Here is a 17,137-nt window from a genome sequence, read left to right as displayed (position 1 = left end):
TTTCACGGCTCCCCTCAACAAAACGTACGGCCCCCAGGGGGGTACGCGACCCACAGTTTGGGAAGCGCTGCAATAGACCATAATTTTTTGGTGTTTTTTGTTTTATTTTCTAGTAGATGTAAACCTCACTTCCGGATGACGTCATTCTGCGATGTTATTTTATTCTTACGCCACTTGTATGATGCAATGTCATGCTTCTGTGATACAGAAGCTCCCCTTCGTTGGAAAAGACCTGGTTCAATTCTCGTCATGACAGAACATTTTTTCTGGACTTTTTTAATTGAAGGTGAGTTAACTGGTTTCGAAGTTTTTATTCTGGCAAACAGGCTAGAAAACACGCCTGTTTAACAACAAAAAAAAAATGCTGTGTATATGTAGCATGTGGTGTAGCCTCCCACAATAAGCCCTGATTACTATTATTATTATTATTACGGGCAACTCCAGGGAGTCATTAGAGTCATCGAGGGAGGCCCCAAATCATATTCATCACAACTATTCGACATTCATACAGTATCTATCATACCTCACCTTAAACTCATTCACTGTCACAGCATCCACCACAGACTCTGGCAGTCCATTCCACTCATTCACCACTCTAAAAGTAAAGAACCCAGCTCTAACATCTTTACTAACCACACTTTTGCCCAGTTTCCATGGATGTCCCCTAGTCCTTCCACAACCAGCCCTGTTCTCAAAAATATCTTCTGAATTAATTTTATAGAAACCCTTCAGTAATTTGAATGTCTCAATCATATCTCCCCTCCTCTGCCTATCAACCAATTTTTGCAAACCACAAATCCTCAACCTGTTCTCATAAGGTTCATTCCACAGACCTGCTATCATCTTGGTCACTCACCTCTGGATCCTCTCAACCTCCCCATCAAGAAGAAACCTAGGTGACCAAATCTGGGCACAGTAGTCGAAATGGGGTTTTATCAAGTCTCGATACAGAGGAACAATAACCTGCTTGTCAACGTATTCTTTAGCAACCAAGTGATTTGATGAGCTGATTTGGCCACTTTTGCAATGTGCCCCCCCTAAACTTCAACTCCTTATCCACCTATGCATACTATCCTCACCATCTATTCCATCACCTGGTCTATAGCAGCACCCAATTGTATATTTTGTTCTGCTAGATTCTATCTCACACCAAACAGCCTCAAATGTGCTCTTTTCTCTATCCTGCAATTCAACTTCTATACTCCTTGGCTGCAACTCATCAGCTATCATCAGTAACACTCCTCCCCCGTTTTTATTCTCCCTGTCACTCCTGAACATGCTATACCCGTCGCATTCTATCCCACTAGCTTTATCATCTTCTGTCAGCCATGTTTCACTAATACCAATAACCTGTGGCCTGGAAGTGCCAACCAAGGCCAAAACTCTTCCTTCTTGTTCCTAATACTCCTGGCATTAGTGTACATGAATTGCAGAAGCCCATTAGTCCCATCCCTACTTTGATGCCTTATACTAACTATCCCATTCTGATTTGTTGTCCTTCGTACTCGCTCGGGCATATTTTACTCATTCATACACTTAACTGCCTCCCTAAAGTCTGCATATCTACTCTCCCCCCCCCCCTTAATAAATCTAGTTTCCCTGAGTCTGTACATCCACTTCCACATCATTCATCAACACTTTTTCAAGCCTCCGTACACCAACTCCATTCAAATGTAACTCATCCATCTTATATAAATCCTTTCACCCTTCGAACTCACTCCACACATCCACAAATTCCACACCACTCTCCATGCATAACCCACGCATAAAGTCATTGGCAATTATGGCCCTCCTTCTAAACACTTCACTGTCATACCGCGGTAAAATACTCGCCATCCTAACTCTCTCACTCTTCTCTTTTGCTACCTCAAGTAATTCCCTCACATTCTCTATCTTTTCCATTTTGTCTTCTTTCAAATCATTTGTTCCTGCCATGATTATCATCTTTTTCACCCTCTGTTTTTGCATTCGAATAGATTCACTGACGTCCTTTATGTTCGCACCCGGCTGGTACAATTACTGGTGGAGATGTCATATAATTATAATGTATGACACCATCAGCAAACAAAGTAAACATTTCACTATAAATCAATGAATTATATTTGGTTATCAGAATTCAAAATTAGTGGCTCTATTGTTCAATTGGAAAAATGATGTGCTTCCATTTGGAAAGACCTCAGTTTGATTCTCAGAATAGGATGCAAGGGATACTTGTACAGGCAAAATTATTCAACAATTGTCAATACCTGCACAATGTTTGTCATATTTTGCCTTGAAGTAATTCACTGGCAAAGGATTTACCCTGTATAGCAGGAAGAAAACCTTTGAAGAATACATGCAGTGTAAAAAATAATTTCCAAAGTAAATTAGTGCTGTGTAATGTAATATGCAGCATGCTTGAAAAAGAAAGCATTTAACATGTATTATTCCACTGTTTACCTATGCATGTGAGACATTATTATTATATATATATATATATGTGATAATCGGCTTTTACTCGGTTGTTGTGATACATTTTAAAAAATAGATTTAATGACTAAAAGCCGAAATAACTTATAAAGATTTTAATAAGAATAATACGACTAGTTTCGGCTTATAACAGCCTTCCTCAGGTATTCTTAAAGGACAAGAACAATAATAAACATTGAAGTATCAAAACAAACTGGAAATTACAGGTAAAAATTGCCACACATAATTGATACATAAAAAACGTATTTTTTTTCAAGTTGTTCTAACAGGCATGCCATTGTTTATTGCAAGCGTGCATGCAGGCTCACGTGAACGCCAATATTGAATAACTGCAGCATGGCTATCTGGGATGTTATAACTCAAACTGTTGTTTAAGTGGACAGGGTTCAGCAGGATTTCCCTCGATTCTACAATTTTCCTCTCAACCTCATCATTGCAGCGAAAGATATTTTCTGATCTATCCCAGCAAACGGAGTGGCTTTGCTGATCATCATTAGGATTATTTGAAAAAAGAACATGACTGGATAACGCAGTTGCATGAGATCTTTTGTAAGAGATGTCTCTCTTATGCTCTTCTATACGTTGTTCAATAGATTTGTTAGTTTGTCCAAAATAAGGGATATTGCAATCGCACCATAATTTATATATACCTGGATATTTTAGGTTGTGATGAGTAGGTTTTGGATGGCTCATTAGAGAACGGATTTTAGGAAGTGTGGTGAAGAACGTCTTGATATTATATTTTTTAAGGACTTTAGCTAATTTTTTAGAGACTGTGCTAATGTATGGAATGGAGATGCTACCTTTAAAATTAATATTTTCTGTTGTGCACTGCCTGGGAGAGTCCAGAAGAAATTTCTTAATCGTTTTTTTAGAGTATCCATTTTGTTTAAAGATAAGAGTGAGGTGATTTATTTCTTTTTGTAGTTCATCTGGGTCATTCAAGAGAGAGCCTGCTCTGTGTCCTAAGAATGACCCCTTTGTGGGTGCCTTCACACAAACTCACTTGCTTATGTTTCCCTGAATTTACATGTCGGCATGCTCGGTGAACAAAGCTTTCTCCAGACACCTAACACCAGAACCATTCAAATGCAGTCCATCTGCATTGTACAAATCCTTCTTTCCATCAAACACAGATCCACAAATCCTACTTTATTCCTTCTGCACAATCTACATATTGACTCATTGGCTATCAATGCCCTCCTTCTCAGTTTGCCTCTATCATAGCATACAATCTTTACCTTCTCACTTTTCCATTTTGCCTCTTCTAGCAACTCTTTACATCCTCCCTCATAGAATACTTCTTGTCTCTCAAATCATTTGTATACCAACCAAAACAATCATTTCCTTTGACTTAACTTTTTGAATCTGTATGGTGTGGCTAATATCGTGGATTTTTTCCCCAAAAAACATGATTTTTTCAGACTTTCGTTACGTACTCCCCTGATCATTGAGTCTCCATACATAATTTTCTCCTTAAGTTGTTTTTCTTGTTTGTCTGGCCTGTCTTTATTATTCCTTCGAACTGCCTGCTTTCTCTTTTCAGCCCTGTTAATCTCATGCCACTTCTGCAATTTTTCAGTTTTGTGCTTTGTCCTATGAAGTATAACATTCAAGCATGCCATTTCTTTATTAATATCCATTTCGTTCTCCTGTATTTCTACAGCTGCACATTCGACATTAATAACATAATTTCCCATCCTACCATTGGTACTCTCCACCATACTAATATTTGCTGCGTTCTCGTCACCTAACAGACACTCACTTTTGAAACACATAATACACACTTTCTTTTTTCACTTTCTTTCTACCTATCCTTTAATTTTCTCGACGAATACATTTCACACACACACACACACTGCACAGAATAAATTCCCTCAAATTCAAATCGCCTGACAACCGTGGTCTTTGCCGCCATTGTTTGTCCACTCGTTGGTGCCATGCTGACAGTGTCATATTTAAAAAAATAAAAATAATGGGTTTACTTATAAACTAACTTGCTCAGTCAGTCCCACACCCATTTAAATCTTTCTATCTTGCCTTACATCATTAATATTAGTTACTTCATTCTCCCGCTTTCCACACAACTTGCATTTATTGCAGTCACATGTGAAACATTTCTGACACACTCTCTCTCTTCATCTTGCTTTCATGTCTTAAATCACTCTTGGTAACAAGTGTATTGAACATTCATTACATCTTATGAAATCTCTCATGCTAAATTCTGTGAACAAGGAAGTGTTGGCCACCATTTCCCTTATATACATTGGTGCCTTAAAAAATTGCTTTCTGAATGATATCACATATTAAAATTCAGAAACATGCTCACTCAACTTTATAGTCTAAATAAGTAAAATACTACCAAAAATAATTACTAATATTTGCTAAAATAACGCATGTGTATCACCATCTGCACCACAAAAAGTACATCAGAAATGGAACAAATGTATATGAAAAATAATAAAAGTAAATTGTAAAAGAAAGAATGCCATAGCTAAAAAGGGACATTAGAACCATATATTGGAATAGCTGTTAAAAGAACAAGCACAATAACGATTATGAAAGTTTATGGAAGATAATGATTTTACAACTCAATAAACATCAATAATGAAGGAGAAACTAACACTAGATGAAGTTACTAAAATTCAAAGCTTGTGGGGAGGGGACCTCGAAAAATGATTATATAAATATGGAATTATGTAAATATACCAGCTTTGAATTTTATACTTTTTTTTTATTTTTATATAATTTTTATAATTAATTATATATAATTTTATAATTTTTGAATTTTATAAGTGATCATTAAGCTTATGGAAAATGGAAATCAGGAACAGCTTTAGTTGATTGGAAGAAATGGAGTAATTTCTTCCAGTGGAAGAGAATAAATTATTATTATTACCCCAAGACCTCATGGAGTCAAAGACTCATCTAGGAGGTCCTTTTATCACACTCACATCTCATCATACCGTGTCTTAAACACACTCAAACTCCTTGCAGACACCACACTCTCAGGCAAGGCTTTCCAATCATTCCCAACTCTGCACGAAAAAAACCTGCCTCTCACTCCCCTACTCACACCCTCTTTATACAGTTTCCAGGGATGACCTCTGGTTCTCCCCTGATCTCCCACTATTCTCTGTAGAACTTCTCCACCATTGATCTTATAACAACCCCTTACCAACTTGTAGATCTCTATCATATCTCCCCTCTTCCTCCTCTCCACCAGACTCTGCAAATTACATCTTCTCAATCTTTCCTCATACTCAACATTCCAGAGGTCAGAAACTACGTTAGTCAGTCACCTTTGGACCCGTTCCAACATCTCTTCATCCTTCTGAAAACCCAGTGACCAAATCTGGGCACAATAGTCCATGTGTGGCCTAATCAAAGCCTTATACAATGAAACAAGAATTTCCCTACTTCTACATGTCAGTGTCCTCTGCATCATTCCCAGAAACCTATGTGTTGTCTTCACAATTTTGGCGATGTGTCCCCTAAATTTTAGATCCTTATCCACCATCAATCCCAGATCTCTTATTTCCTCTACCTCCAACAATATATTCTCACCAAGCATAAATTCTGCATCCCAATTTTTGTTTTCCAAATTTTAAAACCTTACATTTTGCAACATTGAATTCACATCCCCATTTCCGTGCCAATCACTCAATCTATTCAAGTCTTCCTGTAAGGCCACAACAACTTCACTACAATTCATGGTTCGTCCCAACTTTGCATCATCTGCAAACAATTGAATATCTCCAGTTGAATAAATTCAGTTAAATAAACGTTTTTTTAACATAAACGTTTTTTTAACTGAATATCTCCATCCAAATCTTCACCTATATCATTAATATACAAGTTAAACAATAATGGACCTAAAACAGACCCCCTGAGGCACTCCACTAGTGACTTTCCTTTTCTTGGATATCACTCCCCCATACACAACTTGTTGATACCTATCAGATAGCCAGTCTCCAATCCAATGCACCAATCTAATATCCAACCCCATCTGCTCTAGTTTGACTGTCAACCTATCATGAGGTACTCTATCAAAAGCCTTTGCGAAATCCAAGTATATTACTGTCTATCCTTCTCCTCTGTCCAAGGAAGCAGTCACTTTATTGTAATAAATAAGTAGATTACTAAAACATGACCTCCCTTTAGCAAATCCATGCCATCCATCAAAGATAATACCATTGTTGTCAACCCAACTCTGGATCCTAGTTCTCACAAGCTTCTCCAACAATTTAACCACAACACCTGACACACAGATAGGCCTATAGTTTGATGCTTGAGTTCGATCACCTCCTTTATGAAGTGACACAATCTTGTCCTCTTTCCACTCCTTAGGAACTTGACCCAGTGCAAGACTCATATTAAAAATTATGTCAAGGCTGGCATCAACTCCGTGACTCATTCCTTAAGAATACGTGGTGATATATTATCAAGTCCCACAGCCTTATTTACATCTAGTTTGCTCAATTCCCCATACACCTCTTGCTACTTACAGTCAGTCTCTCCTCCCTATCATCAACTGCTCTCAATCTCTCCATGAAGTCACATTCAGAAGGTTCAAAGACCTTTATGAACTGCTCATTAAGTATCTCCACCACACCTTCCGCAACAGCTATCTTTATACATTTTCTCCAATCAATGTCATCCTTCCATAATCATTATTTCTTTTGCTGGTTACATATCGAAAGAACTCCTTAGGATTCTTTTTAGCTTCCTTAGCTAACTGCTGTTCATACCTCACTTTAGCTACCCTCACCAACCAAGTCACCTTCCTTTCCTGGTCTTTGTAATCCTCATGGAATTGGTTATTTCCACTTCTCTTATGCTGCCTCCATAATGCCCTTTTGTTCTGTATTGCATGCTTAATATATTTATTTATCCATTTCACACCTACCTTATTTAACCTTCTCACCCTTGGAATACATTTAGACATTGCATCTACTAGATAGTTTTTGAAAATCCCCCAAGCTGCATTGATCTCTTTTCCAGCTAACTCCTCATTCCATGCTACACCTGCAAGCTGTCTCCTGAGCTCTTCATAATCACCCCTCTTGTAGTTCCACATATACCCTTTTCTCTCAGGGGTCCTCGCACTTCTGGCAACCACCCAGGTAATCGCCTCATGGTCACTCTCACCAATTGGTGGATGATTTGACACCTCATTTATAATTACATCCTCTGATGAGATGACCAAATCCAAACCTTAATCCTCATGTGCCCTCTGTTACATACTGTCTGAGGTAGTTATCCCTCAAAAACTCAAGAAACTAATTTTCTTTACTTCCAGTTGCTATCTCATCATTCCAGTCTATATTGCCATAATTAAAATCACCCATAATGATCACCCTTTTCTTATTTGCTTGGCTAATTTGACTATACATTTCACTATCACCACCATCCACATTACCTGGTCTATAACAACATCCCACCAAGTATTTGATTCCATTCACCTCTATCTCACACCATACTGCCTCAAAACCACTGGCACTATTTCCATCTTGCATCTCTACTTTGTATGGACATAACTCTTTCTCTGTCATTAATAGCACTCCTCCTTCCTTTTTACTCCTTCTATCCTCACAAAACACATCATACCCTTCCATCTCTATTCCTGTCAGGATGTTATCCTCTTCCAACCATGTCTCACTTATTCCGACAATCTTTGGGTGAACAGACGCAATTAGTGCAACCATTTCATCTTGTTTCTTATATTTCTAGCATTGGTATACAAACACAACAGCTCATTTCTGGATCTACAGCTAGTTCCACTGATACCACTCACTCGATGTGATCTCTCCATGCTCGACTGGGGCCATTTCCCTTTCTGCTTCTTCATTTTAGAACCCTGTTCACTTCCAACTCTTTCCTCTTGATCCCTGGTCATCCCATTCCTTTCCTGCCTACACATGCTCTCACCTCCTCTTGGAGCATCCACCTTTCTCACACTGTGTACCCCTGTCCATCCTGAGCCTCCCCATTTCCCTGCTCCTCTTGCACACCCATTCTCTCATTTTCTGTACTCATACCACTCGCTTCCCCGTTCATATCCACTTCTTCAATCTCTCCTTACTCTCCTGCTTTTCCACATCACTCCCCTCTTGATCTGATTCATTCTCTCTATTCACTTCTCTACCTTCCAGCAGCAGTCTCTCCAAGCGACTCACACCATGACCACTCAAATGCAGTCCATCGCTCCCATACAGTTCACTTCGTCCCTCAAACTCATTCCACACAAGTTATGAATTATTATTCGCCCTCCATGGAGTCATTGACTTATTGAGCAGATGCCCACCTTAGACAACACATATACAGCTAGATTCTGGACAAAACATTTACAGCAATATCGAAAAAAAAAAAAATTAAATAGCTATATAAAAAATGTTTAGTAGAACAAAAGGGTTGCTGATATATTGATTGTCTTCACTTTTAAAACATTGGAATTCACCTTAAATACTTATACCCTATTCAAAGATGATCCAAACCCTTTGATTTAGTAAAACGAAATATTAGTTAAACCTGAATGACCTCCACAGTTAATAAAAAGCAATTGATGATATACCTGAAAATACAGTTGTAATACCATTACAATAAAAACCAGTGATATGACTATAGAATGGAAAAAAATCTGATTATATATGTGGAACTATAAGGCTGGTGATTATGCCAAACTCAGGAGACAGTTTGCAGCTATATCATAGAATAAGGAAATGAATGGGAAGGAGATCATTGCTACTTGGGCCCTACTAATGAGCTGTCTGACATAATGTCAGAATGTATTCCACACATCAAGAGGTTACATAAGGTAGGTCTGAAATGAATGACTGAAGACATGAGACATGCAATCAGAAAGAAGCCAGTATTATGTAGGTAGCACAAGGTGAATTTTAATAATCAGTTGCCAGAGAAGTACAAAGCACAGGTGAGAAAGTTTACAGAGAAAGCCAGGGATCCTGATGGATTCCTGCAGGCCCCATGAACACAAATGGATATAGTCATGAATATTGCCATTAGGGAATGCAGCAGAGGAGTGGTGAACCAGCTGCATCAATAGAAAGGGACTCAACCCATCCCAGATGGATGAGAAGGATAGGATTCCTTGAACCTGCTTCTGACTTCAAAAACTATCCTAACCTGAAGAAATTTGGTTGCATGAAACTGTCCCAAATTTTATTTGGGAGGTTCTCATCCTCTGTACTTCAGCCCACTAGAGGGCACTATTTATGACTTTAGGCTTGCTTTTTGTTGTCATGCTTCAACCTCATTATTAAACAAATGCAATATGCCTGCACATATTGTATTTGTTCCCTGATAATGACAATTTGACTTTGCTGAAATATTGAAAATATTAATTAAATTTGTTGTAGTTGATAATCGTCTCTACTGTAATTTCATTAAACAGTTGGGAATAGAATGTCATCAGATAGACTACAAAAATATGAACCAAAAGGTAAAAGAAATAGACAAACACTCTCAAAAAGATGTTGAAAGTTTATTTTCCACTTGGTTAGAGTATAATAAATTTAGTTTAATCCTTTATCCAAGTGTGAGCAAACAAAGTTTGCGCCTGAAAGTATCTTCAGGACTGGGTTAAGGTGGTACACACCAGGGCAACTCGTTGCAAAGGTGGAGCAAGCTACCAACACTCCTATCCTAGTATCTCCTATAATGCAAAACTCCTATAATGCTCACACTTGGATAAAGGATTAAACTAAATTTATTATACTCTAACCAAGTGGAAAATAAACTTTCAACATCTTTCTCTAAATCCAGAGTAATTTATTAAAAAAGGGTGGCACACCAATTGGCAATTCCTATAGGTGGAGATGACCTGCTAATGCTTCTGCCTGATATCTCGACTTGGGCCTGGCTCCCACTGAAGAGACCTCAATAAAGGTCGAAACCGGTCTGGGTAGTGGCCCTTCCCTTAATGCATAACAATAGACATATCCGCAAGGAGATGTGTTTTGCATTATAGGAGATACTAGGATAGGAGTGTTGGTAGCTTGCTCCACCTTTGCAACGAGTTGCCCTGGTGTGTACCACCTTAACCCAGTCCTGAAGATACTTTCAGGCGCAAACTTTGTTTGCTCACACTTGGATAAAGGATTAAACTAAATTTATTATACTCTAACCAAGTGGAAAATAAACTTTCAACATCTTTCTCTAAATCCAGAGTAATTTATTAAAAAAGGGTGGCACACCAATTGGCAATTCCTATAGGTGGAGATGACCTGCTAATGCTTCTGCCTGATATCTCGACTTGGGCCTGGCTCCCACTGAAGAGACCTCAATAAAGGTTGAAACCGGTCTGGGTAGTGGCCCTTCCCTTAATGCATAACAATAGACATATCCGCAAGGAGATGTGTTTTGCATTATAGGAGATACTAGGATAGGAGTGTTGGTAGCTTGCTCCACCTTTGCAATGAGTTGCCCTGGTGTGTACCACCTTAACCCAGTCCTGAAGATACTTTCAGGCGCAAACTTTGTTTGCTCACACTTGGATAAAGGATTAAACTAAATTTATTATACTCTCAAAAAGGTTATGTGAACTGGAAGAAGCCACAAAGCCTGTTCCATTTCACATCATATAAGGAAGTTGTGATAATGTTAATATCATCACATTTGGTATCTGATCTCATATATATTGGTATAGTTGATAATTTTGATTATTTAGTCATATTAATTTTTAAGTGAATTATTTGACGTATTTAGATTTCATAAACTCAAAAGAGTAGGTGTTTTGTTACTTATGCTGTTATTTTATCTTTAGGTTTTGGAAGATGCATGCAAAAAGCAAGGCTGTGATCCTCAGAAATATGATCTTAAGTAAGCTGGTTGTTAATAATGTCATCTAATAATGATCAGATAATAGCAAAAGATTATGAACTACTGTTGCATGGCTGAGTTTTTTTGAAGTCAAGTTACTATTCTAATTTTATTTTGATGATAACATCTAATTCTAATTGGATGTTAATAATGTCATCTAATAATGATCAGATAATAGCAAAAGATTATGAACTACTGTTGCATGGCTGAGTTTTTTTGAAGTCAAGTTACTATTCTAATTTTATTTGCCTTTATTGATATTAAACTTTATTTGCCTAATTGCACCATTTCTTTTGCAGTTTACAGAAAACCTACCCATACAGGTAGATATGTACATAAATTTTCCTGTTGTCCCCTGTCTCAACTATATGGTGTCATCAAAACCCTTGTCAACAGAGCCTCCACCCTCTGTTCTGCCCAAACTTCGCTTACGGAAGAACTCCTTTTATTTGCCAAACCTTTGTTTGGCAAATAAAGTTTAAATGCCAAAAAGATTTACAAATTATCTGTCTCCTTCCACATCTTTCTCAACATAAAGACTTCAGTAATGCCATTAATATTCCCTGTATCTGGGGCACTTCAGAAAAAATAGCCAGAACTTTAAAGAAATATAATCGCTGCACTACTTTGAAACTTCATTTGAAGCTGGCTTCCCTTCTCTGCTCTAAAAATTAAAGATGCCAAGAAATTATATTCTTGGTTTAATCCATCATCCAAGTGTAAGCAAACAAAGTTTGTGCCTGAAGTATATTGAGGGCAGAACAACTTGTATATAAAGGCTAATGACCTCACATCTATCCGATAATGCAAAGCACATATCCTTTCAGACGTGTAATGCTATGCATTATGGAAAGGGTCACTATCCAAATTGGTTTGACCTTTATTGAAGTATCATCGGTGTGAGCCAGACCCAGAAGTGATACCAAGGTTGAAGTAATGCAGAAATCATATTTCCATATACGAGTAGCTAAAAAAGTGTCATACCTTATTATTAAAATACTCTGGATTAGATATAGATATTGGAAGTTTTTCAACTTGGTTATACTATAAATTAAAGATGCCAAGAAATTGTATTCCTGGTTTAATCCTTAATCCAAGTGTAAGCAACCAAAGTTTGAACTTGAAGTATCTTCAGGACAGGGCAACTTGTATATAGAGACTAGTGACTTCATAGCGCTTGCGTTAATATCCCATAATGCTTTGCATTATGGGATACTAAGGCAAGTGATGTGCATAGCATTATACATATCCTTTCAGACATGTATAATGCTATGCATTATAGGAAGGGGTCACTACCCAGACTGATTTCAACCTTTATTAAGTTCAAAAAGTAAAGGAGTGCTCATCATAAGGTCCTAGAGTAGTTAGTATAGGGGTTCAAGAGAACTTGATAGTATTAGAAGCAAGAAAAGACAGATAGATAGAATGAGTAGAGTGAGAGAGAAAAATGTGAGTGGTCTACACCAGTGCTTCCCAAAGTGTGGGCCCTTGGGTCCGTGAAATAATGAAAACAAATTGAAAATGTTTTAAGACTAAGTAGATTTTTTTTATCTTAAAAGAAACGTATTTAATTTTTATTATTTCTTTTTTGTTATTTTTTATATTTTAATGGGAAAAAATTCACACATGGGTGCGGGTTCACAAATTTTGCTTCCTGTGTATTTTGACGCTTAATGAAATTAGTAAATATATGCTTATTCATATATGTTTCATTTCAAAGCAGAAATCTAAGAATTGCAGTTTCAAATATTTTACCTGATATTGGTGTAGCAATATTGAAACACATCCATCACATTAAATTGTTATTAAACTTCTTTTATGTTTTTAATTCTTTCTTTATCACTAATCGTTTTACATTTCATGTGCTTCTACTGCAAATGTACAATAACAATATATCAGTCTATATAAAAATATGAGATAATGTGCCATGTCAGATGCTAAAAATGTAATATTTGCATTTGACTTTTGCAATATTCGCTGTGTATATTTTGTATTGAATATAAATGCAATAAATATTACAATAATATATGTCTATATTACGATTTTTTTTTTGAGGTTGGCCATGAAATATTTTAATTTTTCCAGAGGGGGCCCTAACATCCAGAAGTTTGGGAAGCACTGGTCTACACCACCTAGTCAAAATTTGATATCTCCTAGAATGCTTCTTTCTAAGTACAAAAATCATCTGACTGCAGAGTAAAATTTCAATATTGTAACAAGAATATTATAAAGCATTTGGATGTCATATTGGTGTGGGTTGTTTTTCCCCCCCCCCCCCCCACTAGCACTGGTTTCTTTTTTTAAATAAATATTAAGATTGCTGGTAGTGCAGTCAATATCTGCATTACGGGATTACTTTTGGCAGTATCACAGCCGTCATTTTATAGTAGCTCAAATGTAGCATTTGCTGGTGATGTAGAATTTTTTCTATATCACCAGTAACCAGTTGTGCCAGCCTGGTTGGCCGAGTGGTTAGCGTATTCGCTCTGAAGCCAAAGGTTGTGGGTTCGAATCCCGCTGTGGGCATAGATGTTTGCGATTGTCTGTGAAAATAATAGTGGTGGTGGTCGGCGGTAGATGGCATTGATATAGATGATGAAGGTAGTTGTGGTTGGTGGAGACAGAGAGTTGTAGAGTAGGTGCCCTCCCTCGATGAGTCTTTGGACTCCCTGGAGGTGTCATGTAGTAATAATAATAGTAATAATATCACGGGATTATTTAATTCTCAGTCTTATGACTAAAAGGTTTTTTTTTCCTCTTACAATCAACACAGAGGTTTTAGTCTTTCTTCCTACTTGAGATAATGGTGCCAATTCCTCCAAGGATGCGAACTCTAGGAATTGAAATTCCAGGATGTGATGGAGTGAGACATGTGACTAAGGTTTTAAAAGAGATAGTTGGTGCCAACAAGATTTGTTCTTTCACCCCGTAAAGCAGAGGGAAATATTTAATTGTAGCTAAAGATGTGGAAACAGGGGACAAACTATTGTAGGGTTTTACATTCAAAGGCAGCACAGTTATTCTTGTAATGGTCTGGAGCCATGTTTAAACAATAAAAATCGAAGATTTCCAATAGGATATATAGAGAATAGTAATGAAATTCTTATACAGACATTCTCGAAATCTGGTAAGATTAGTAACATACAAAAGGATTTATCAGGCGAAGATCCTAACTGGTTTTCTGATGATGTCACCTTCACAATGGATATGAAGATGCCTGTACCAAATTTTGTCAACATCAGTACAACCCAAGTCATGGTGTTAAATTGTGAATGAAGCCATGTTATGTAATTTATTATTTTTCATTCACATTTAACATTGCTTATTAAATATTAATCATGGTTTATATAAAATTGTTTATTATTCCTTAAATAAGAATTACTAATTAAATATTTTGAGTAAATATTTAATTAGTAATTCTTATTTAAGGAATAATAAACAATTTTATATAAACCATGATTAATATTTAATAAGCAATGTTAAATGTGAATGAAAAATAATAAATTACATAACATGGCTTCATTCACAATTTAACATAGGCTCACCCTTTCTTTGAAAAATTTTTATTATAAGAAAAATTTTTCTTTTTACACTAGGCTCCTTTAAAAAAAATTGATTACATATTTCCTTTTCGATTTTTCAAGTAATAGCCAGTTTTACTGAAACTTGGTTCTTTATTATGTTTTGTGCCTTTATTCTCTTTCACTTTATCATCAATTCTCTTATTACTATTATTATCACTTTCTGCATGTCTTTCAAGTTTGTAGTATAGGATTCTCTTCTTTGAAATAAATTCACGTTCTCCATTATTAGAATTAAGTCTTTGTTGTCTCACAACCTGGCGGTTTGTTCTACGATATAGATTAGACATTTTACCAAAATTGACTTCAACCTTTAGTTTACTATCAGTGGTAAGTTCTGATTTGGGCTTTGTCACTACTACTTTTTGTTCATCAGTAAGAAAAGGAGTATCAGATTGAATATGTACATAAGAGTTATCACCACTATCTCTATTAGATGATTGATTCACAGCTGATTTTTCTTCAGTAGATGGTCCTGATTCAAGTGGCAATCTAAGCTGTTTTGTTTGATACTTAGACTTATCATAATTATGAATTTCATTTCTTCTAGTACATCTCCTTTTGTTCATCAGGGTTACTTCCTCCTTAGAAAAGTCACAAGAAAATTTATATCTTGCTAAGAAGTTTGTTCCCAAGATAATGTGAGAACTTAGATTGGAAGTAGTGGGGACAACAAGTAGGTCTTGCCACACGTACAGTCCAAATTCTGGCAGGTATATTCTTGCTCGAAGCTTTTCATATGCCACAAAGTTTGAGTCTGAGAGAGAAGTAATCCTTACAGGTTGTCTTAGCTTGGCAGTGCTCTTCCACAGTTTGTTTTTTAATGTTAGGAAATAATCCATCCTGATGGTAGAGGCATTGCATCCTGTATCTAATAAGATGTCACATTTAGAACCCAGGATTTCTCCTCTAACTGTCATCATTCTTTCATTAGGTGCCTGGTGTTTCTGAATTTCATTATTTCTTCTGTGGTTCACATATCCAAATTTTGAATTCCATCTGTTGTTATAGTAATTTTCTTTGTTATGGAAGCAGTTCCTGGCATAATGTCCAACTTTGTTGCAATTGTAACACCTAAGAGGATTTCTTTGCTTTATCTCTGTCTTGGATTGAGGAATAGCAGACATTTGTTGTCTAACATCATTTAATCCTCGCATTACTCTATCTAGACTACTTAAAATAGGTTGACTTTGTTGTTCAACTTGATGTTTGATCATCTCATCAATTTTATTTGTAGTAGGATTTTGATTTTCTTGAGATTTCAGAGTAATAGCTGATAACTGTCTCACAACTTCATTAAGACTATCCATTATAGGCTGCTTTAACTTATTCACTTCCTGGTGAATTAAAGTTTTTACTTCTGTCATCAGTTTCCTGTCCAATTGCTCTTTACTCTCTGTCACGTAGTTTACACTACTCGAATTTTCTCCAGTATTCTTTGCTTTTTCCTTTTCAACTTTACTTCTTTTTTCTATTTCTGATTGGTTGAATGAACTATCAGTTTTATTCACGACATTCACAAGACTTGCATTAGTTGAGGGATAAAGGTCTCCTAGTATTTGTTCTTTTTCCTTAACACTTTTGAGACACTCTTCTAAAGTAGAAATTTTCTTCTTGTAGGCTGTTTCTCTTAATTCTTGCCTAACACCTTGTCTAAATTGTTGGAACACAGCCCAATCTAAGTGAGGTTTATCTTCACCAGTAACATTCAAACTGTTGGCCAATGTTAATAACCGATTGTAAAAATCAGTAACAGTCTCTCTATCCTTTTGAACAATTTTCTGCAATTTCCACAAGTTAGGACCTACACTTCTAAGTTTACAAAATTGAGACAATAAGGTGTCTTTAAATTTGGAATACTCAAAAGTTTCTTGAAGTATTGGAGAAGAATGCAAAAATGTTTTTGCTTTACCTACCAATTTACTTCTAATCAGAACTAGTAATTGAAAATCAGTCCAACCTGCAATTTCTCTAAGTTTTTCAACATAGGTAAAGAAAAATAGTACATCATCTGATTCTTCACCTGAATATTGGGGAAAAACCTGTTGCGGGTTTACCGTACGAAAAAATTCACTGTCATTCATTTCAGAGCTTGACGTGACAGCCATAGTGATTAATAAATTACTATCTCAATTAATTCAATCTTTTTACTTTAAAATTAACTTTTATCTTTGCCTGAGTCCAAATTATAACCAGTTCACTGTGATTTAATTATTTCACTTTCTAAAATTTCAGGGAGTAATTCT

General features: G+C 36.4%; 1 protein-coding gene across 2 annotated transcripts in view; it reads left to right on the top strand.

The window, feature by feature from the left end:
• LOC150097146 (tether containing UBX domain for GLUT4) overlaps positions 1-17,137 on the top strand; it is a 357,344-nt gene that overhangs the window by 58,551 nt on the left and 281,656 nt on the right. For both annotated transcript variants that reach the window (XM_090407282.1, XM_090407283.1), the window contains exon 2: positions 11,255-11,310. In XM_090407282.1, coding sequence (XP_090263408.1) covers positions 11,255-11,310 — 56 coding nt within the window. The remainder of the gene's footprint in view (positions 1-11,254; positions 11,311-17,137) is intronic.

Source organism: Typopeltis vanoorti, chromosome 17, assembly GCF_054136105.1.
Source record: "Typopeltis vanoorti isolate ZY-2024b chromosome 17, IOZ_Tvanoo_1.0, whole genome shotgun sequence".
Taxonomy (NCBI): domain Eukaryota; kingdom Metazoa; phylum Arthropoda; class Arachnida; order Uropygi; family Thelyphonidae; genus Typopeltis; species Typopeltis vanoorti.
This window is presented reverse-complemented; position numbering and strand designations above follow the sequence as displayed.